The sequence below is a fragment of the Ranitomeya variabilis genome, chromosome 2 (genome assembly GCF_051348905.1).
Source record: "Ranitomeya variabilis isolate aRanVar5 chromosome 2, aRanVar5.hap1, whole genome shotgun sequence".
Classification (NCBI taxonomy): Eukaryota; Metazoa; Chordata; class Amphibia; order Anura; family Dendrobatidae; genus Ranitomeya; species Ranitomeya variabilis.
The window spans coordinates 609,637,053-609,660,949 of record NC_135233.1 but is presented as its reverse complement, the minus strand read 5'-3'; the positions used below and the strand labels follow the sequence as shown (position 1 = coordinate 609,660,949).

Below are 23,897 nucleotides of genomic sequence, written 5' to 3'. Positions count from 1 at the left end.
GGCAAGTAAAAAAAAAATCAAAAGTCTTTATACTTTAATGGCTTAATGCGTGCGACGCGTTTTGGAAAGCAGCACAATGCAAAGGAGGTAATTAGGACCCCCCCTCCCTTCTCATCACCCCCCATAAGTTTATTAATGCCAGAAAAAAAAAAATCAAGATATTCGCACGTCTTCCAGATAGATCCGAGGGTGCCAGGACGCCTGAAGTTGGAGCTTCGCGCCGGAAAAGCTGCAAATAACCCCGATCTGACGCCCTGACCCGGTTACATCTGACCTGTCACACGCACCTCTGCAAGACAGAACCTCCATGCTGACGGTTTCCAAGCCAAATGTTCGGGCACGGTTATATCCGTTTCTGGATACTATGCTAGTATCTAGTTTTCAGGGTAGTAGGAAAGCTGGGTGACAACCAATATGATCATTGCAGGTGTGATTGGGGTTTGTCACTCCACTTTCCCAAAGTAGAGAATGGGACTGGGTGTTCAGGAAAGCTGGGTGACAACCAATCAATATGGCCTCCGACTGTAGGAAAGCTGGGTGTTAAGATCGGATATACCAAACCCTCAGCTGAGAGAAGCGTCAGGTCTTATGTGAGGTTTCCATTCACTGACAGCAAGCAGCGGTACGTTGAGTGATCTCCGTCTGACAGCAGGATGAGAAGTGGCGCAGAGGGAGGAGGATATTAAGCCGAGAGTCGTTCAGCACGGAGCGAGGCGCCAGGGGATTACGCTGCAGAACGGCTCCGATCATTCTAACCCGAGGGTCCCCGGAGGCGGCTGCAGCAGATCCCTCCGGAAACGCAGCTAAGTATCGTTATCTATTACACTGTAACGCGGCTCTAATCAATTGTGCTGTGAAAATGTCAGAAGCGCTGAGAGCGGCGGCGGTGGGGTGCTGAGCGCGCACGTTCTCCTCACGCTGCGGGAGTGCCGCATCCGCACTGCTTGGGCGACTATATACCTGCACTATGCGACCAGAGAAAGAAGGGGCTGCGGCCATGATGTAGCATTGCATCCCCCGTGCAGCGGCGCCCCGGCCCCAGTACAGACCGGTGATGGAGGCTGCACGCTCCGCTTTGGCCTTGTACTCCTTTCTGGCAGCCCCGCCAGTACCTGCACAGGATAAAGAGTAATTGGGTTCCTGATTAGCATCTCCGTTCATCAAGATATATTAGCAAATACCTCCAATAAGAAATGTAGTATAGTTCTTCTGATTAGCTATGTCGCTTACCCCATGTGCAGGGCATTGCAGTATCTTAGGTATCCATGGTTACGACTGCTCATATAGTGACAGTTAGTTATTAGTGGTCGTAACCATGAATTGCTAAGCTACTGCAATGCCCTGCACGTGGAGTACGCGACATAGCTAATCAGAAGAACTATACTACATTTCTAATTGGAGGTACTTGCTAATATTATCATTATTACTCCTACTACCTATTGGAGATGGAGATGGGAGTACCCCGTTAGCAGCAGACTTCACTCTGTGCTGTCTGTAGTTACTCTTTATTAAAAGGGTGTTAATACTTTTGCAAGAAAATGTTTTACTTCTTAAATGCATCTCTAAAGTACTAATCACCAATCTCCTGATATTGTCTGTATACAGCTCTCATAAAGAACTATGCATTTTCCAGGTTATAGACCTGCAGTCAGGGGGGATTTCAGGGGTCCGTTTATCTCAAAGGAAAGAAAATCCGACATGCCCGATCTTTCTGGTTCCTGACATCTGACAACAAGGGAGAGCGTCGGACCCCCTCATGCATTAGACTGTGCCGTAATCATTGCCTGTCGATTATCTAAAGTCACCGTTACTCTCTGACCCTAGGATCAGAGTGCGACACAAAATGTAAAAATCCGACTACATGGACTTGGCTTGTTGTCTGTTACCATGGAGACACATAAGTCTGTATAGGAGCAGCCAAACACTATAGAAATTGATGTTTTTTTATTGAAATGCGTCTAATAAAAAAAAAGTTGCTAAACTTTACGCACCCTTTCTAGTGATCCATTGATTCTTGTCAATGAGGCCTTACAGATCCAGGCTGCAATACCAGACACAACCTGGGGACAGGGGTGGTGCTATAGAACTTTTTGCACTCACGTTTTTTCCTGTGATCCACTAAACTCATCGCCTGTTTGATGGAACATTTGGCGAACCAGTTGTCTCCGAGGAGGACGGTAACTTCATTGGTTTGGACGAGGCGCCCGGGCATAAAAGCCAAAGGGCCGAAAGGTACCTGGGAGAACAGAAGTGGCAGAAAAACGTCTAATATCACATTACCCATTCCATTACATTAAAAGCATTAGTTTAGTAATGATCCTGAACACAATCAAAATCTTATAATAGGATGTTCCTGCTTGCTGACGGTTTCCACGTCCTTTATACAGTATGTTGGAGCGCTCACCATTATCTCATAGGACAACTTGTCGGGGAGGGTTCCCAGCCGGTCCTGAAGAGCGTCATAGTCCTCTTCTACCTTCTTCCTGGAGGATAACAGAACGTGACATACGAGACGCTGCCACCTCCCCAAAATCCTGCCCCCCGCCATCGATGGGAAGTCAGGATGTGATGATTTGATCATTTCCATTATTATTATCACCATTTTTGTTGTTATGATGATGAGAATTGATGAGAACCTTCTTCCTTTTTTGTTATTATCGTTGCTATTTTTATTAGGCGATTGCTCTTTTTACGGCGGTTTTTGTGGTTATTGGCGGCGCCGCTGTGTTATCATTATTAGCGCCATCCTCTATGGCGATTATTACACACTTTGTTATCTTCTCATCGTTAGCGCCACCGTCGTTAGCGGAATCCGCCTCTTGTTTTCGTTCTTCTTGTTGCTATTTTTATTCTAATTATTTTAGGATTGTTCTAACCTGATTTTATGCGGTTATCGTACTTGTTGCGGTTATGTTATCACTGCTGCTTTCTTCTATAGGTTTTATGCTGAGATTTTAATAATAAAACATCACAGCCGGTAATTATCTAATTAGGTTTTTTGTTTTACTATTACTGTTACTATTTCTATTAGTATTCTCTCACGTTGCCATGACCATGACGGATCTACCTACAGGAACTGCACCATTGGGGGAAGACCCTCGGCTCAACACCCCCTCAGACAAGGGGACCTGAATCCCCCGAACAAAGCCAGCGACCCCTCTGGACAAGCTCCTCCAGCCCAGCCCCCTAAACAACCCCCTCCAGCCGAACCCCTCTTCCCTCTGGACAAGCTCCCCCAGCCCCCTAAACAAACCCTCCAACCGAACCCTTCTGCCCTGAGGATAAGCCCCTTTCCTTCCCCAGCCAAGGCCCCTTTGGAAAAGGCCCTCTCCCCCAGCCCAGACCCCTCTGGACAAGCTCCTACAGCCCAGCACCCTAAACAACCCCTCCAACCAAACCCCTCTGCCCTCTGGATAAGCCCCTTTCCTTCCCCAGCCCAGGCCCCTTTGGACAAGGCCTCCATCCCCAGCCCCGCCCCCTCTGGACAAGGCCCCCCTCACCAGACAGGGCTGCTATGGATAAGGCCCCCCCCTCACCAGCCAGGACCGATCTGGACAAGAACCCCCCCCCACCACCAGCCAGGGCCCTTCTAAGCCAGTCCCCCTCTGTACAAGTGCCCCCTCCAAAGCCTGGCCCCCAACCTAGACAGACTCTCTTTGGACAAGGCCACCTTCCAAAGCCAGGCCCCTTCTGGACAAGGCCCTACCATCCAGCCAGTCCCACTTTAGACAAGGACCCCTCCGGATAAGGCCCTCCCTCACCAGCCAGGGTCCTTCTGGACAAGGCACTACCATCCAGCCAGTCACACTTGGGACAAGGTTCCCCTCCTCTGTTAGTCCCCCTCTGGATAAGGACCTCCCTCACCAGCCCGGACCACTATGAAAAAGACCCCCGCCCCTTCCCCCAGCCAGACCCCTCTGGACAGGCTCCCCGCAGGCAGGCCCCCTCTGAGCTACACTCGCCTGTTACAGTGAATGGGTCAGTGAAAAAAAAGAAAAAAAAAAAAAAAAAGAGGAATTTGCAGCCCTCAGTTTCTCATGGACCGTTGGCTAGACTCGGGATCTAAGGATTTGTTTGCGCATGAGAAAAATGGAAGATGTGCAAATTGTAAAAACAAAGAAAGCCAAATAAAGAGGAGCGAACGGCATCTTCACCCTCCTGATCCCATCGCTCCTCAGGGGTCCGGAGTCTCCTCTTGTTCTGCAGTAATGGCGGCTGCACAGCCCCCTGCAGGAGAGCCACCACAGTGACCGGAGTGCAAAAGAAAAGTCGCCGAGATCGGGGAGGGGGAAAAAAATTAAATAAATAAAAATAATAATAATAATAATATATATCTCTTCCCCAATATCCCATAGAATGTAAGTCCACAAGCACAGGGTCCTCTCCCCTCTGTACTAGTCAGTCACTGTAAACCTGTTTACTGTAAACGATATCTATAACCCTGTATGTAACCCCTTTCTCATGTACAGCACCATGGAATTAATGGTGCTATATAAATAAATAATAATAATAAAATAAACATATATTATATATATATATATATATATATATATATATATATATATATATATATATATATATATATATATATATATATATATATATATATATATATACACACACACACACACACACAGTACAGACCAAAAGTTTGGACACACCTTCTCATTTAAAGATTTTTCTGTATTTTCACGACTATGAAAATTGTAAATTCACACTGAAGGCATCAAAACTGTGAATTAACACATGTGGAATTATATACTTAACAAAAAAGTGTGAAACAACTGAAAATATGTCTTATATTCTAGGTTCTTCAAAGTAGCCACCTTTTACTTTGATGACTGCTTTGCACACTCTTGGCATTCTCTTGATGAGCTTCAAGAGGTAGTCACCGGGAGTGGTTTTCACGTCACAGGTGTGCCCTGTCAGGTTTAATAAATGGGATTTTTTGCCTCATAAATGGGGTTGGGACCATCAGTTGTGTTGTGCAGAAGTCTGGTGGATACACAGCTGATAGTCCTACTGAATAGACTATTAGAATTTGTATTATGGCAAGAAAAAAGCAGCTAAGTAAAGAAAAACGAGTGGCCATTATTACTTTAAGAAATGAAGGTCAGTCAGTCCAAAAAACTGAGAAAACTTTGAAAGTGTCCCCAAGTACAGTGGCAAAACCATCAAGCGCTACAAAGAAACTGGCTCACATGAGGACCGCCCCAGGAAAGGAAGACCAAGAGTCACCTCTGCTTCTGAGAATAAGTGGAACCAGTGGAAATCTGTGCTTTGGTCTGATGAGTCCAAATTTGAGATCTTTGGTTCCAACCACTGTGTCTTTCGGCGAGGCAGAAAAGGTGAACGGGTGGACTCTACATGCCTGGTTCCCACCGTAAAGCATGGAGGAGGAGGTGTGATGGTGTGGGAGTGCTTTCCTGGTGACACTGTTGGGGATTTATTCAAAATTGAAGGCATACTGAACCAGCATGGCTACCACAACATCTTGCAGTGGCATGCTATTCCATCTGGTTTGCATTTAGTTGGACCATCATTTATTTTTCAACAGGACAATGAGCCCAAACACACCTCCAGGCTGTGTAAGGGCTATTTGACCAAGACGGAGAGTGATGGGGTGCTACCCCAGATGACCTGGCCTCCACAGTCACCAGACCTGAACCCAATCGAGATGGTTTGGGGTGAGCTGGACCACAGAGTGAAGGCAAAAGGGCCACCAAGTGCTAAGCATCTCTGGGAACTCCTTCAAGATTGTTGGAAGACCATTTCCGGTGACTACCTCTTGAAGCTCATCAAGAGAATGCCAAGAGTGTACAAAGCAGTCATCAAAGCAAAAGGTGGCTACTTTGAAGAACCTAGAATATAAGACATAATTTCAGTTGTTTCACACTTTTTTGTTACGTATATAATTCCACATGTGCTAATTCATAGTTTTGATGCCTTCAGTGTGAATGTACAATTTTCATAGTAATAAAAATACAGAAAAATCTTTAAATGAGAAGGTGTGGCCAAACTTTTGGTCTCTACTGTATATATAATTAGAGGTGGAGAAACACTTTAGAAAAAATACAAAAATTCACAAGCCAGAGAAATATAAGGCCCAGACACTTTCAGCTTTCCACTTACCAGTGCTGGATTTTCTCCTGGCAGCCGCTGATCACCTGTGAAACACAACAGGAAGACAAATAAGAGGCATAGACCGGAGAAAACGGAGATATGGATTCCCCAGCGGCAGCGCAGGTAAATATACATCAGCAGTCTAACGCCAGGAGAAAAGAAAGGCAACATATTAACAAGATTATTTTATTTACTTCTCTTAAAATATAAATATTATAGAGGAAACTAAAGTTATTGCAGCTGTTGAATAATAATGAAAAAAATATATAAATATTTATATACACCCTTTAAGTCTGCACTGCATCAATTTATGCTGCAGATTTCCACCCTTTGTAACGTATAAGGTAACCTTCTCAGCAAATTTGTAAGAAAATCCTTGACAAACAAGAATGGTACACAAAGAGGGGAAGGGGGCACTAAATTTCCAACTTAAAGTGGCTATTTACATCTTCCTAGATGGATATTGTTGGATAGAGCTTGTAAAAACTAGCACTTTTGCAATTTACTGCTTATTAAAATTTGCAGCCGTTCTTGAGATATTAACAATTTTCTTTCGTTTACTCTTTGTTGCCTTGGAAACCGACCACCGCTGCTGTGTAGTCGTTAACAAAAAAGTGTTAACTCAAAAACGGCTGACAATTTTAACAAGCAGTAAATTGCAAAAGTGCTTGTTTTGACAAGGGCTATCCAATAATATGCAATTATAAAAATGGGAATAGTCCTTTAAGAGGGGAAAGAATGCTAAATTTCGAGGACATTTGCTATGCGCAAAGTTTTTTTGACTTTAGTACTAACACTTTTTTTGTACACATGGGTGGGACTTATCAGGAGACGGTGTGGCCTTTTGCAAGGTGATAAAATTACCACTATTTTACACCGGAACCTGTCATAAATTATAAAGTAAATATGTCGCATTTTATTCTGGTTCATCGAGATCTCCGTTAAGGACGGACACCAGCGGCGCTCGACAGCCCCCTACAGACTTAACAGTGGGGTCCGTCAGGTTCCACCGGGGTGAAATTTGTTTTGATGGTAAAAATAGCGCAGCCTCTGACGTAACCGGAATAATAATAATAGATTTTTTAATGATCTTGTAAATAAAATCGGGAGAAGTAAAATATCATAAAAGGTTAAGTCGGTTATTAAAATATAAAATAAAGGGATCCTATAAATACGGAGCGGCACAGAACTATTAAGAGTGACATACGGCCTAATTACATCTTTATAGAGGAGATCGCGGATAAACACTTCCAAACAAATGAACGGAATATCCGCCGCCGGGGAGAAAAGGCTGCGGGATGGATGGTGAGTGGGACGTCTGACTCCAAAGGTTACAAGAACCGATGTGATCTTTGCACCCCCTTAATAGCTGCATTATTGAGTCCTTCCGACCCACCAGGGCTTTGGTGGCACCTACTGATGAGCGGAGGTGGAGCCATACACTTCTATGGACACGTCCCACATCACAGAAGGGCTGGTAACAGTATTGCCCCACCCACGCTTAGTGCAGGAGGTCCCGGCCTCTGGTCCCGCCACTCCCTGCCGCCCCTTACCCCCAACAAAGTTTTTGGCTCTGATATTTTTGCCTTTTAGTGAAGTCTGAACAGATCAGAACTTCTGCAGTTTCTCCTTTGCAGGGTGGGGGAGGGGAGCCGCCGTTCTTCAGGGGAATGATCCATATGTGACAGCGGCGTGCCGTGCCCCACTCGCGCCATAAATCTGCATTGATCTTTGAAGCTGCCATTTTCCTCCAGCGCAGAACGATGCTCCGGTGCCCATTTCACGTCGCAGAGCTGAGATTTATGGGCGGCTGGCGCAACATCTGCCGGCACAACCGAGAAGGTACACAACGCTTCCACAGCTAAACAAACACTTTCCCGCATCCCCGAATAATGCGAGGTGGCGGCGGGAGGGGGCGATAGGGCGTCACTCTCTATCAGGCTGATTAGAAGTTTCCCTGTGGTGAAATATGGCGCACTCCGCTCTGATGAGGGGATATGGTAATACAACCTTGGAGGCAGCGGGTGGTCACCGGTGTGCGCGGCCGCGTATTCATCCATCACACCATGGCGGCCGGCAGAGATCAGTGCGTCCTGCCACGTATTGATCAGCTGCTTATTCCAATATGTACATGGCAGCAAGAGAGAAATAGAATTATCATAGTGGCAGCAGGTCATCTCCCAGGAAAACAAAGGATCGGGCAGATTACTATCCATCATGTCCAATGCTTGCTTCCTCTGTTGGCCAGTGTCAGGGATTAGTGATGGTGATGATACCCCCATAGTTAGAGAGAAGAGAGCGAGGGATTGAGGGACAGCCAGAGGGAGAAGAGGGCCAGTGGGAGGGATTGAGGGAGAAGAGAGCCAGAGGGAGAAGAGAGCCAGAGGGAGAAGAGAGCCAGAGGGAGAAGAGAGCCAGAGGGAGAAGAGAGCAGAGAGCCAACGGGAGGGGTTGGTGGAGAGGAGAGCCAGAGGGAGGGATTGAAGGAGAAAAGAGCCAGAGAGAGGGGTTGAGGGCGAAGAGAGCCAGAGAGAGAGGATGAGGGAGAAGGGAGCCAGAGAGAGGGATCGAGGGAGAGGAGAGCCAGAGGGAGGGATTGAAGGAGAAGAGAGCCAGAGGGAGGGATTGAAGGAGAAGAGAGCCAGAGGGAGGGATTGAAGGAGAAGAGAGCCAGAGGGAGGGATTGAAGGAGAAGAGAGCCAGAGGGAGGGATTGAAGGAGAAGAGAGCCAGAGGGAGGGTTTGAGGGAGAAGAGAGCCAGAGAGAGGGGTTGAGGGAGAAGAGAGCCAGAGAGAGGGGTTGAGGGAGAAGAGAGCCAGAGAGAGGGGTTGAGGGAGAAGAGAGCCAGAGAGAGGGGTTGAGGGAGAAGAGAGCCAGAGGGACTGATTGAGGGAGAAGAGAGCCAGAGAGAGGGGTTTAGTCAGAAGAGAGCAATTGAGGGAGAAGAGAGCCAGAGGGAGGGGCTGAGGGAGAAGAGAGCCAGAGAGAGAAGAGAGCAGAGAGCCAAAGGGAGGGATCGAGGGAGAGGAGAGCCAGAGAGAGAGGTTAAGGGAGAGGAGAGCCAGAGGGAGGGATTGAAGGAGAAGAGAGCCAGAGGGAGGGTTTGAGAGAGAGGAGAGCCAGAGGGAGGGATTGAGGGAGAAGAGAGCCAGAGAGGGGTTGAGGGAGAAGAGAGCCAGAGAGCGGTTGAGGGAGAAGAGAGCCAGAGAGAGGGGTTGAAGGAGAAGAGAGCCAGAGGGACTGATTGAGGGAGAAGAGAGCCAGAGGGAGAAGAGAGACAGAGAGAGGGATTGAGGGAGAAGAGAACCAGAGGGAGGGGTTCAGGGAGAAGAGAGCAAGAGAGAGGGATCGAGGGAGAAGTGAGCCAGAGGGAGGGATCGAGGGAGAAGAGAGCCAGAGGGAGGGATCGAGGGAGAAGAGAGCCAGAGGGAGGGATCGAGGGAGAAGAGAGCCAGAGAGAGGGATCGAGGGAGAAGAGAGCCAGAGGGAGGGATAGAGGGAGAAGAGAGCCAGAGGGAGGGATAGAGGGAGAAGAGAGCCAGAGGGAGGGATAGAGGGAGAAGAGAGCCAGAGGGAGGGATAGAGGGAGAAGAGAGCCAGAGGGAGGGATAGAGGGAGAAGAGAGCAAGAGGGAGGGATAGAGGGAGAAGAGAGCAAGAGGGAGGGATAGAGGGAGAAGAGAGCAAGAGGGAGGGATAGAGGGAGAAGAGAGCAAGAGGGAGAGATTGAGGGAGAAGAGAGCAAGAGGGAGGGGTTGAGGGAGAAGAGAGCCAGAGAGAGGGATTGAGGGAGAAGAGAGCCAGAGAGAGGGATTGAGGGAGAAGAGAGCCAGAGAGAGGGATTGAGGGAGAAGAGAGCCAGAGAGAGGGATTGAGGGAGAAGAGATCCAGAGAGAGGGATTGAGGGAGAAGAGATCCAGAGAGAGGGATTGAGGGAGAAGAGATCCAGAGAGAGGGATTGAGGGAGAAGAGATCCAGAGAGAGGGATTGAGGGAGAAGAGAGCCAGAGAGAGGGATTGAGGAAGAAGAGAGCCAGAGAGAGGGATTGAGGGAGAAGAGAGCCAGAGAGAGGGATTGAGGGAGAAGAGAGCCAGAGAGAGGGATTGAGGGAGAAGAGAGCCAGAGAGAGGGATTGAGGGAGAAGACAGCAAGAGGGAGAGATTGAGGGAGAAGAGAGCCAGAGGGAGGGGTTGAGGGAGAAGAGAGCCAGAGGGAGAGATTGAGGGAGAAGAGAGCAAGAGGGAGAGATTGAGAGAGTAGCGAGCCAGAGGGAGGGATTGAGGGAGAAGAGAGCCAGAGAGAGGGATTGAGGGAGAAGAGAGCCAGAGAGAGGGATTGAGGGAGAAGAGAGCCAGAGAGAGGGATTGAGGGAGAAGAGAGCCAGAGGGAGGGGTTGAGGGAGAAGAGAGCAAGAAGGAGAGATTGCGGGAGAAGAGAGCCAGAGGGAGGGATTGAGGGAGAAGAGAGAGAATATGCAGGAGGTTGGAGCCAGGCAGGAGGTAGAAGGTGAGAGACTGCAGGTGGACTGGAAGAGAGAAGCAACAAAAAGAAAGAAAAGTGATAGGAGAGTGAGTGAGACCGTGGGGGGTTGGCCCGGTCATGTTTGACCATACAAGTAAAAGTCATTGGTAAATGGCCGAAATAGAGAATTCCTCAATAATCCGGCGTCTCTGACTTCTCGGCCAGACGTGCACAGGGTGAGATCACAGTGAGTGCAGGCCGCCCCGTCAGACGTGTAGAGCCGGGTCGGAGCCTAATTTCCTCGCGTTTCTCGCCCGCGTTCCACATTAAGTCCATACATTGCACACGGCGGTAATGAGCGTCTGTCGGCTCAGGCATGAAGAAGCCGCGGCTCGCGCCCGTCTGGCTTCCTCTAAGAGCAGCGCATTCATTAACCCCGACATGATAATCCTTTCACGGCTGCATATTAACTAGTTACATATTCATAATCATTTACATTATTTAAAGGGCCGTCGATGAGATTTGCTCGACTATATCCATTAACTGCGGTGATAAAGGTTACAGAAGATATTTTACTTAATGTTTCCAAGAAGCCACTTTAATTAGCAAATATGCAAATGAAGCGTATTTTTTGACAGATAGGGCCAATGCCATCGGTTCATATGTTCCTTCTAAAAGCCAGAGGCGAAGAAATAAAGCGCAGGATGGGGCTCCGCTCGTCACTGCCGGAGGAGGACGCCCGTTGCCCCTTATATTATATTGGACCCCTGCGAACAATTCTATGGGATATGTGGCCCCTCCAGTCTAAAGACAGTAATGCTGGGAGCAGTAGTTCCACAACGGCTGCAGTGCTACAGGTTGAGGGCCCCTGCATTAAAGGGACACTCTACAGTCTATTACTCCCTGTTATCAGCCACAGTACAACACAGAGGATAGATGTTGCAGTGAAAATACCACGAGTCCATCTATTTTTTTTTTTCCAGGACGAAACTTACTCCAGAGCAATAAGTGCGGCAAAAGATAATTGATTGCCTGTTAATTAGAAGAATTAGGAAGCATTGGCAGGTCAGCGGCCCCGGAGAATGAAGTTGGACAAAGCTGGCGGAAAAACAAAAAGAGGCTTTAAAACGTGGCAGTCTATAATGCGATCATTCATCTTCCCGGCCCTCGCAGCCGACGACTAAAGCCACAATTATCAACTGTTCCCTGGGTCTGAGTGTGAAAAATCTCCCGTCACCTGCAAGATGTATTACTGCGGATGGCCACCAGAGGGAAGCGGCGATCCCTGCACTGCATCGGTGTATAGGAGGCCAATGCTAAATCCGAATCCGCTGTTCCCATTCACCGACAGCAAGCGGATCCCGAATGCGCCGACAGCAAGCGGATCCCGAATGCGCCGACAGCAAGCGGATCCCAAATGCACCGACAGCAAGCGGATCCCGAATGCACCGACAGCAAGCGGATCCCGAATGCACCGACAGCAAGCGGATCCCGAATGCACCGACAGCAAGCGGATCCCGAATGCACCGACAGCAAGCGGATCCCGAATGCACCGACAGCAAGCGGATCCCGAATGCACCGACAGCAAGCGGATCCCGAATGCACCGACAGCAAGCGGATCCCGAATGCACCGACAGCAAGCGGATCCCGAATGCACCGACAGCAAGCGGATCCCGAATGCACCGACAGCAAGCGGATCCCGAATGCACCGACAGCAAGCGGATCCCGAATGCACCGACAGCAAGCGGATCCCGAATGCACCGACAGCAAGCGGATCCCGAATTCACCGACAGCAAGAGGATCCCAAATTCACCGACAGCAAGCGGACCCCAAATTCACCGACAGCAAGCGGATCCCAAATTCACCGACAGCAAGCGGATCCCAAATTCACCGACAGCAAGCGGATCCCAAATTCACCGACAGCAAGCGGATCCCAAATTCACTGACAGCAAGCGGATCCCAAATTCACTGACAGCAAGCGGATCCCAAATTCACTGACAGCAAGCGGATCCCAAATTCACTGACAGCAAGTGGATCCTGAAGCGGAGAGGAACGGAAAGACAAAGTGCAGACTGCCGCCCCTTTAAGTGTGGCCGGCAGGGACAGCTACGATCTCCGCGCTCCTGATACCCTCTGATCACTCTGCACGCTGTGAAGCTGTAAGAATAGACCGTGCCCCTATGACAACACCTACTGCCCCTGTGTCAGAGTGACAATAAGTGTTATCATAGGCCCTGATAGGGGCACGGACGCTTGTCAGTGAGATCAGCCCCCAGACGAGGAAGTGCCACCAGGGAGACGAATGGGAACAACCCCAGTACAAACTGGAAGCTTCTCATGGCTTTTATGCTTCGACTCCTCACCAAGATCTCCGCTTGCCATCATTGAATGAAAACCTAAATGGTCACATCCCAAAGCTGCTCAGAGCCGACACTGCTCACAGCTGAGGGTTTGTTTCATCCTCCACTGACACATTGTAGCAAAACATTAGGTCATGAGAGAAGAGTGACACGTCCTAATGGAGCAAGGCGAGACATCACACTGGGGATATTGGGGTGACGGGGATATGTGACCTCTGCAGCATATTGGGGTGACGGGGATATGTGACCTCTGCGGGATATTGGGGTGACGGGGATATGTGACCTCTGCAGCATATTGGGGTGACGGGGATATGTGACCTCTGCAGGATATTGGGGTGACTGGGATATGTGACCTCTGCAGGATATTGGGGTGACGGGGATATGTGACCTCTGCGGGATATTGGGGTGACGGGGATATGTGACCTCTGCGGGATATTGGGGTGACGGGGATATGTGACCTCTGCAGGATATTGGGGTGACGGGGATATGTGACCTCTGCAGGATATTGGGGTGACGGGGATATGTGGCCTCTGCTGGATATTGGGGTGACGGGGATATGTGACCTCTGCGGGATATTGGGGTGACGGGGATATGTGACCTCTGCGGGATATTGGGGTGACGGGGATATGTGACCTCTGCGGGATATTGGGGTGACGGGGATATGTGACCTCTGCAGGATATTGGGGTGACGGGATATGTGACCTCTGCAGGATATTGGGGTGACGGGGATATGTGACCTCTGCAGGATATTGGGGTGACGGGGATATGTGGCCTCTGCAGGATATTGGGGTGACGGGGATATGTGACCTCTGCGGGATATTGGGGTGACGGGGATATGTGACCTCTGCGGGATATTGGGGTGACGGGGATATGTGACCTCTGCGGGATATTGGGGTGACGGGGATATGTGACCTCTGCGGGATATTGGGGTGACGGGATATGTGACCTCTGCAGGATATTGGGGTGACGGGGATATGTGGCCTCTGCAGGATATTGGGGTGACGGGGATATGTGACCTCTGCGGGATATTGGGGTGACGGGGATATGTGACCTCTGCGGGATATTGGGGTGACGGGGATATGTGACCTCTGCGGGATATTGGGGTGACGGGGATATGTGACCTCTGCGGGATATTGGGGTGACGGGGATATGTGGCCTCTGCGGGATATTGGGGTGACGGGGATATGTGACCTCTGCGGGATATTGGGGTGACGGGGATATGTGACCTCTGCGGGATATTGGGGTGACGGGGATATGTGACCTCTGCGGGATATTGGGGTGACGGGGATATGTGACCTCTGCGGGATATTGGGGTGACGGGGATATGTGACCTCTGCGGGATATTGGGGTGACGGGGATATGTGACCTCTGCGGGATATTGGGGTGACGGGGATATGTGGCCTCTGCGGGATATTGGGGTGACGGGGATATGTGACCTCTGCGGGATATTGGGGTGACGGGGATATGTGACCTCTGCGGGATATTGGGGTGACGGGGATATGTGACCTCTGCGGGATATTGGGGTGACGGGGATATGTGACCTCTGCGGGATATTGGGGTGACGGGATATGTGACCTCTGCGGGATATTGGGGTGACGGGATATGTGACCTCTGCGGGATATTGGGGTGACGGGGATATGTGACCTCTGCGGGATATTGGGGTGACGGGGATATGTGACCTCTGCGGGATATTGGGGTGACGGGGATATGTGACCTCTGCGGGATATTGGGGTGACGGGGATATGTGACCTCTGCGGGATATTGGGGTGACGGGATATGTGACCTCTGCGGGATATTGGGGTGACGGGGATATGTGACCTCTGCGGGATATTGGGGTGACGGGGATATGTGACCTCTGCGGGATATTGGGGTGACGGGGATATGTGACCTCTGCGGGATATTGGGGTGACGGGGATATGTGACCTCTGCGGGATATTGGGGTGACGGGGATATGTGACCTCTGCGGGATATTGGGGTGACGGGGATATGTGACCTCTGCAGGATATTGGGGTGACGGGGATATGTGACCTCTGCAGGATATTGGGGTGACGGGATATGTGACCTCTGCGGGATATTGGGGTGACGGGATATGTGGCCGCTGCAGGATATTGGGGTGACGGGGATATGTGACCTCTGCGGGATATTGGGGTGACGGGGATATGTGACCTCTGCGGGATATTGGGGTGACGGGGATATGTGGACGCTGCAGGATATTGGGGTGACGGGATATGTGACCTCTGCAGGATATTGGGGTGACGGGGATATGTGACCTCTGCAGGATATTGGGGTGACGGGGATATGTGACCTCTGCAGGATATTGGGGTGACGGGGATATGTGACCTCTGCAGGATATTGGGGTGACGGGGATATGTGACCTCTGCGGGATATTGGGGTGACGGGGATATGTGACCTCTGCGGGATATTGGGGTGACGGGGATATGTGACCTCTGCAGGATATTGGGGTGACGGGGATATGTGGCCTCTGCGGGATATTGGGGTGACGGGGATATGTGGCCTCTGCAGGATATTGGGGTGACGGGATATGTGGCCGCTGCAGGATATTGGGGTGACGGGGATATGTGACCTCTGCAGGATATTGGGGTGACGGGATATGTGGCCGCTGCAGGATATTGGGGTGACGGGGATATGTGACCTCTGCAGGATATTGGGGTGACGGGATATGTGGCCGCTGCAGGATATTGGGGTGACGGGGATATGTGACCTCTGCAGGATATTGGGGTGACGGGGATATGTGACCTCTGCAGGATATTGGGGTGACGGGGATATGTGGACGCTGCAGGATATTGGGGTGACGGGATATGTGACCTCTGCAGGATATTGGGGTGACGGGGATATGTGACCTCTGCGGGATATTGGGGTGACGGGGATATGTGGCCTCTGCAGGATATTGGGGTGACGGGATATGTGGCCGCTGCAGGATATTGGGGTGACGGGGATATGTGACCTCTGCAGGATATTGGGGTGACGGGATATGTGGCCGCTGCAGGATATTGGGGTGACGGGGATATGTGACCTCTGCAGGATATTGGGGTGACGGGATATGTGGCCGCTGCAGGATATTGGGGTGACGGGATATGTGACCTCTGCAGGATATTGGGGTGACGGGATATGTGACCTCTGCAGGATATTGGGGTGACGGGGATATGTGACCTCTGCAGGATATTGGGGTGACGGGGATATGTGACCTCTGCGGGATATTGGGGTGACGGGGATATGTGACCTCTGCGGGATATTGGGGTGACGGGATATGTGACCTCTGCAGGATATTGGGGTGACGGGATATGTGACCTCTGTAGGATATTGGGGTGACGGGATATGTGACCTCTGCGGGATATTGGGGTGACGGGATATGTGACCTCTGCAGGATATTGGGGTGACGGGGATATGTGACCTCTGCGGGATATTGGGGTGACGGGGATATGTGGCCGCTGCAGGATATTGGGGTGACGGGGATATGTGGCCTCTGCAGGATATTGGGGTGACGGGGATATGTGGCCGCTGCAGGATATTGGGGTGACGGGGATATGTGGCCTCTGCAGGATATTGGGGTGACGGGATATGTGACCTCTGCGGGATATTGGGGTGACGGGGATATGTGACCTCTGCGGGATATTGGGGTGACGGGGATATGTGGCCGCTGCAGGATATTGGGGTGACGGGGATATGTGACCTCTGCAGGATATTGGGGTGACGGGGATATGTGACCTCTGCAGGATATTGGGGTGACGGGGATATGTGGACGCTGCAGGATATTGGGGTGACGGGATATGTGACCTCTGCAGGATATTGGGGTGACGGGGATATGTGACCTCTGCGGGATATTGGGGTGACGGGGATATGTGACCTCTGCAGGATATTGGGGTGACGGGGATATGTGGCCGCTGCAGGATATTGGGGTGACATGTGTTTGCAGGAGGCAGAGCACGTGACATGTGACGCACGGAGAGGCCGTTTCCAGGCTTTGCCCCCGTTACTCGCCCCCGCACCTGCTGACGTCACCCCCCTCTCTCGCGTGGTTACCTCGCTCTGCTCCGCCTGCAGTCGGGTCACCTCCCGGGTGCTGAGCCGCTGCCGCCCCCCATCCTTCAGCCCGTCCATGCTACGCTCCGGAACAATGACCACGCCCCTTCTCCTCTCATTGGTCTGTGGAGAGCGACAGCTGACGTCACGATCTCGGAGAAGGCCCGAAGTCTCACTCGGAAGAAGGTGTGTCAGCATCGCCATGGCAACACCAATCGCACCACGTGATTCCTCGCACTGTACAGCTGTCATGTGACTTCCAGGATTCTCAGCTACAGGAAGTGCTGCAGCAGCTGTTGCCCATAGCAACTAAATAAAAGCTACAAAATTACTGGTTGCTATGGGCAACTCATTAAAAAATGTATAAAATATTATCCAGCGACTGCAGCACATCGATCACTCTGCAGCCGGAATCCTGGTTCACATAGAACCATTTAATCGTATGTGTTTTGGCCTATAACTCGCCATCTCACACCCCGTGTCCGCCACGCGTGGGCTGAAACTAATAACAGATTTTAAAAAATGAAAAAAATCTTACATTTGTTATTAATCTCTTAATCCCATCTGATGAACACTGAGAGTAAAAAATATAGTAACATGACAGAAGTGCTGATTTCTGGTAATTTCTCCTGCAAAAAACTTGAAGGAAAAGACATGAGAAAGTCGTAGAGACCCCAAAACGGTGAAAATAAAAACTGCAGCCCAAACCGCTAAAAACAAGCCCCGATATACAACGCTATTAACCCCCAGTAAGAACCGTAAAGCGCATATGCCTCTCCGTGAAAACTAATGCGCATGTGCCTCTCCGTGAGAACCGTAAAGTGCATGTGCCTCTCCGTGAGAACCGTAAAGCGCATGTGCCTCTCCGTGAGAACCGTAAAGCGCATGTGCCTCTCCGCGAGAACCGTAAAGCGCATGTGCCTCTCCGTGAGAACCGTACAGAGCATGTGCCTTCTCCGTGAGAACCGTAAAGCGCATGTGCCTCTCCGTGAGAACCGTAAAGCGCATGTGCCTCTCCGTGAGAACCGTAAAGAGCATGTGCCTCACCGTGAGAACCGTAAAGCGCATGTGTAGCGCCCCCACTGCCGCAGGGCCGAGGGGTACCCGGTACCGGGCCTCTGAGTCTCTGCTCTGGGGTTGTCACGGTGGCTAGACCCGGTTCCGTGACCCTGCTGAGGGGCGTACAGTAATAGATGTGGATAGTGGTGGTGGTGCGGTGCAGTAAATAACGAGGACACCAGGTTGCAGTCTCTTTACCTCTTTACTGAAGGTCTCTGGGTCCTCAGTCCGGAATACGGTTCACCAGGCTGCGCAAGTCCGGCCGGTCCAATGGCACCTCCAGAGTTCCCTTTGCAGGTGGAAATCTGTGCCTTCCTGCTAGCGCTATGTGTTGTGGTCCTCCCCTGCTGTGCTTACGGGATAGTCCCCACAACTGTTGTGTCTGTTTCTCGTGTTCCCTCACAACTCGATTAGATGATCTTCTGCTAATCTTCCGTCCCTCCCAGGTGTTATGGTTGGGACGCACCCGTATGACGGGTGGGCTCGGAGCTCTTCCGGGACCCTAGAGTTGCCCCTCTCCACAGGTTGCCCCCTATGTCTGCGTAGGTGATTTAAGTGAGACAGCCCGCCTGTGACTGACTGTCCTGCCGTTGGTTTGAAGTATTGCCTGAAGCTGTATATAGAAATACTTCCTCGGCGTTCCGGCCGCCGGTTGTTTACGCCTCAGTAGGATGTTGCCTCGATCTTACAGCACGACTCCTACTGGTATTCTCCTTCTTGCTTTGATCTCATTTCTCACTCAGCACAATATATCTCGCTTCTGATCCTTTCTTAGGGCACCGCCGCTATGCTGAGCAGGCACGGTCCCCTGACGTTCTCTCTCGTTGCCAGGCCTCTGTCAGGGTCCCAAACCTGACAGGGACCCTACCGAATCTTCCCCTGCAACACCCTCTGCCACAAGGTGTTGCCCGGTTCCAACCCAGTCAGCTTTCTCTCTAACTTCCTGCCTGACCCCCAGTTTTACCAGTATGTGAGGAGTGGCCTAGTGAATAGTACCCTTAGCTCCCCCTGGAGGCCCGACTGTGAAATGTATTGGTGTATGTAATACCTGGTCAGATGAACTCCTTCAGTGCCATCAGACGTACCATAGCCCCCATTAGCGGCGGAGCCACAGTACTGCAACGACCAGGACTCTGGGGCGCTGCACTCCCCCCCAGTTAAATCCAGTACTCCGGGACTGGGAAGAAAACAACAATACATGTCAGCAAAAAGACATACAATTTTTGTGAGTGCAATAACAATAAGCATATTTGAACAGAGCTTCCCTTTATGGGAGGTGAGGACACTTGAACGTTACAAACATAGTTAAATACTTTTAAATAACTTTTCTTACCCAACCGGGTATTCTACTAAGTGCAAAATCTTTAAACATTAATTTAACATTGCCTTTAAGGATGTACACTCTGAATCCACTAAAGACCTTCTTATAACACATTATAAGGCTTAAGCAACTGTGCTACATTCTCCTACTTTACGTCTGCAGGACCGCCTGTCCTAACCGCTCCAGACCTACTGCCTCTCCTTTCTGTTACAGGACCTCTCCTTTCTGCCCGAGCCTACTGTCCTTCCACTACTATACACAGTATAGAACATGTTTTTCTTTCAGTTTGAGATCACTGAGCCATCCCCATATGGCTCCTAAGAGGACTCACCACTAACCCCTACGGGTTCACTTCCTGTCCTCATTCTCTAACACATTATTAAACATTTCTTACAATCAACTAATATGGTTACATTTAACTTTCACAGATCAACATCATCAATACTTTCTTTTCAGGACATTATTGCCATTCAACCATCTTAAGGCAACACTGTTCATTAGTGCAGGATGTGAACATCCCCTTTAAGAGGGGACCAAGTCTCTATGAGGTAGTGCAACTTCTCAAGCTGCAAGTCCGTATGCAGCAAGGACTCCAGTGCAGGTTCCAAGAACCGTATCTTCGCAAAGAGTCCGTCTTTATGTAATACCAGTAAAGAGCACCTTTAAGAAGGTGCAAACTATATACAAGAAGTTTGTATCATGCATTGTTCATGATTCAGCAGTTCTGGATAACTGGTGCAAAAACGTAGAAAACAGACAAAAACAATAGGGATCCCGGGTCAACAAAGGGATCCCTTTAAGAGTAACCCTGGACGGGTTTAGCAGCAACGTAGCAGAATACAAACAGTTTGAAGAACTATTTACATATTCAGAGTTTTAAGATCTTACTCTTGTGGTGCAGAAGGTGGTTTCCTTCCGGGCCTCACCAGACCAACGGGCCGCGCTGCCGATCCAAGGAGCGGTTCCTGCCCCAGCAATGACAGGATCCCTCGCCGTGATGCCCTTCTCACTGATGGACCGGCACGCCCCCAAGGTACGTGGTGGGTCCGGGTTCCCCGCTGCTCCGCAGGGACAGGTTCCGTTGCCTTTTCAGCAGGAGGTTCGTCTTCTGATGTTCCGGCAGCGGCCTGGAGTGCGACGCACCGCTGGACGCCCCGAGCTATCCAGCTGACCTCCCTCCTCCATCTGGTGTAGGTCACAGCATCACCTGGCTCCAGGTCGCGAGCGAACCTTCCTCTGCAGGGCTCCACTTCCTCCCGGTCTACACGGACCTGTAGCGGCTCCCCAATCTCCTGTATAACTCCCCTTCCGTGTCGGGAGTTAAAGGACACCACTACACCCCAGTGTGACGGCGGAGTTTCTTCCACGCTGGTCAGGTCGATCTGGGCTGCAGGCTGGGGCCGGCTCCGCCACGCCGTCATCAAGCGCCGCAGGTGTTCGGCCTCCGGCAGGATTCTCATGCCCTGTATCTGCAGCGTACCTTCAGCCGCGGCCGGGTTGGGAGGAGCAGGGGACACCGGAGACAGGCGGACCTCCGTGGGCTGGCCCAGCCGAGCGAGCACGCGGGCATCAGCCTCCAAGCGGCGTGCTATCTGTCGGGCCTCGGCTGCGGCCACACACTCCTCGGACATTTGCCAGTTAGGTCGACCCATCGGTGGTTCCGTGAGGGCCAGTCCCCGCAACGATGGCGTCTCCGAGGCTGTGTCCGGTGAGGCGGCTCCATGCCGAGTCAGGTCATCCCCACGCAGTGCTCCCGGCGTCGCCATCTTTATCTCCTCCCCAGCGTCTTCTTCCCGCGGTCTCTTTCGTGGGCGGCCCCGTCTCCATGGTCTCCACCCTCCAAACAGGATCAGGAGGCGGACCTCGGCTGTTGACGGACACGTCCTCAGGACACAGAAATATTTAGACTGAGCGGCCATTGTCCTTCGCGCTCTTCAGCTTGTCTACGCCCATTCCACGCCCCTCTTCTTCTCCTGCGCTCTCCTCAGCGCTGTAATGGCGGCGGATTTTGGCGGCAAGTGGCGCAGCACAGTCTTTGCAATAAAGTACAGTCCAAGCACAGTAAATCACAGTTCCAAGGCACACATGACCTGATTCTTCAGGCTTAAGTAGATCCTGTTCGTGACGCCAAGTTGTAGCGCCCCCACTGCCGCAGGGCCGAGGGGTACCCGGTATCGGGCCTCTGAGTCTCTGCTCTGGGGTTGTCACGGTGGATAGACCCGGTTCCGTGACCCTGCTGAGGGGCGTACAGTAATAGATGTGTGGATGGTGGTGGTAATGCGGTGCTGTGCCGATCGCAGTAAATAACGAGGACACCAGGTTGCAGTCTCTTTACCTCTTTACTGAAGGTCTCTGGGTCCTCAGTCCGGAATACGGTTCACCAGGCTGCGCAAGTCCGGCCGGTCCAATGGCACCTCCAGAGTTCTCCTTGCAGGTGGAAATCTGTGCCTTCCTGCTAGCGCTATGTGTTGTGGTCCTCCCCTGCTGTGCTTACGGGATAGTCCCCACAACTGTTGTGTCTGTTTCTCGTGTTCCCTCACAACTCGATTAGATGATCTTCTGCTAATCTTCCGTCCCTCCCAGGTGTTATGGTTATGACGCACCCGTATGACGGGTGGGCTCGGAGCTCTTCCGGGACCCTAGAGTCGCCCCTCTCCACAGGTTGCCCCCTATGTCTGCGTAGGTGATTTAAGTGAGACAGCCCGCCTGTGACTGACTGTCCTGCCGTTGGTTTGAAGTATTGCCTGAAGCTATATATAGAAATACTTCCTCGGCGTTCCGGCCGCCGGTTGTTTACGCCTCAGTAGGATGTTGCCTCGATCTTACAGCACGACTCCTACTGGTATTCTCCTTCTTGCTTTGATCTCGTTTCTCACTCAGCACAATATATCTCGCTTCTGATCCTTTCTTAGGGCACCGCCGCTATGCTGAGCAGGCACGGTCCCGTGACGTTCTCTCTCGTTGCCAGGCCTCTGTCAGGGTCCCAAACCTGACAGGGACCCTACCGAATCTTCCCCTGCAACACCCTCTGCCACAAGGTGTTGCCTGGTTCCAACCCAGTCAGCTTTCTCTCTAACTTCCTGCCTGACCCCCAGTTTTACCAGTATGTGAGGAGTGGCCTAGTGAATAGTACCCTTAGCTCCCCCTGGAGGCCCGACTGTGAAATGTATTGGTGTATGTGATACCTGGTCAGATGAACTCCTTCAGTGCCATCAGACGTACCATAGCCCCCCTTAGCGGCGGAGCCACAGTACTGCAACGACCAGGACTCTGGGGCGCTGCACATGTGCCTCTCCGTGAGAACTGTAAAGTGCATGTGCCTCTCCGTGAGAACCGTAAAGCGCATGTGCCTCTCTGTGAGAACCGTAAAGTGCATGTGCCTCTCCGTGAGAACCGTAAAGAGCATGTGCCATTCCGTGAGAACCGTAAAGCGCATGTGCCATTCCATGAGAACCGTAAAGTGCATGTGCTTCTCCGTAAGAACCGTAAAGCGCATGTGCCTCTCCGTGAGAACCGTAAAGCGTATGTGCCTCTCCGTGAGAACCGTAAAGCGCATGTGCCTCTCCGTGAGAACCGTAAAGCGCATGTGCCTCTCCGTAAAGGGCATGAGCCTCTCCGTGAGAACCGTAAAGCGCATGAGCCTCTTCGTGAGAACTGTAAAGTGCATATGCCATTCCGAGAGAACCGTAAAGCGCATGTGCCTCTCCGTGAGAACCGTAAAGTGCATGTGCCATTCCGTGAGAACCGTAAAGCGCATGTGCCAGTCCGTGAGAACCGTAAAGCGCATGTGCCCCACCCTTAGAACCATAAAGCGCATGAGCCCCACCGTGAGAACCGTAGAATGCATGTGCCTCTCCGTGAGAACCACAAAGCGCATGTGCCCCACCCTTAGAACCATAAAGCACATGAGCCCCACCGTGAGAACTGTAAAACGCATGTGCCTCTCCGTGAGAAACGCAAAGCGCATGTGCCTCTTCGTGAGAACCGTAAAACGCATCTGCCTCTCTGTGAGAACCGTAAAGTGCATGTGCCCCACCGTGAGAAGCGTAAAGCGCATGTGCTTAGCCGTAAGAACCATAAAGCGCATGGGACTATTCAGAGGAGCCATAAAGCATGTGACTATTTGTCTCAATGACCTTTCTTCATGGACACTCAGGAATGTCTAGAAGAGTCCACATCACAAATGGCAGCATAAGAGATCACCCTAAAGAAAATTTCCAGTTGATGGAACGGATCTTTGGCTCATCCAGTGGTGTACACATTATCAGTCTATTATTACCTGACATTTAGACATAAGCCCTGCTGAACAGATGTGAGGGGCATCAGCAGCTCCAGCGTTCACTGCATTGCTGAACAGAGAAGGTGATTTGTAATGTCATTTATGACTGAGGGGAAAAGCTCTAAATGTATCTCTGTTTTCTCCATATGTTCCGTCCCGTGAGAGAAAACACGTAGAGAAGCCATTTTTAATCCTTCGCCACGGTAAACTGTTTACACTGAATGGTATTGGTCCCGAAGATCGAGAATTATTTT

General features: G+C 51.0%; 1 protein-coding gene across 2 annotated transcripts in view; it reads right to left on the bottom strand.

Moving 5' to 3' along the window:
* Positions 1-17,178, bottom strand: part of URI1 (URI1 prefoldin like chaperone) — a 54,478-nt gene extending 37,300 nt beyond the window's left edge. Inside the window, exons 1-4 of one of the 2 annotated variants that reach the window (XM_077288716.1) lie at positions 16,985-17,178; positions 6,133-6,167; positions 2,405-2,483; positions 2,101-2,236 (exon numbers count right to left, since the gene is read on the bottom strand). In XM_077288716.1, coding sequence (XP_077144831.1) covers positions 2,101-2,236; positions 2,405-2,483; positions 6,133-6,167; positions 16,985-17,062 — 328 coding nt within the window. In that variant the 5' untranslated portion in view covers positions 17,063-17,178. The remainder of the gene's footprint in view (positions 1-2,100; positions 2,237-2,404; positions 2,484-6,132; positions 6,168-16,984) is intronic. The other variant, XM_077288717.1, reaches the window with a different exon arrangement.
* Between the last annotated feature and the right edge of the window lie 6,719 nt (positions 17,179-23,897).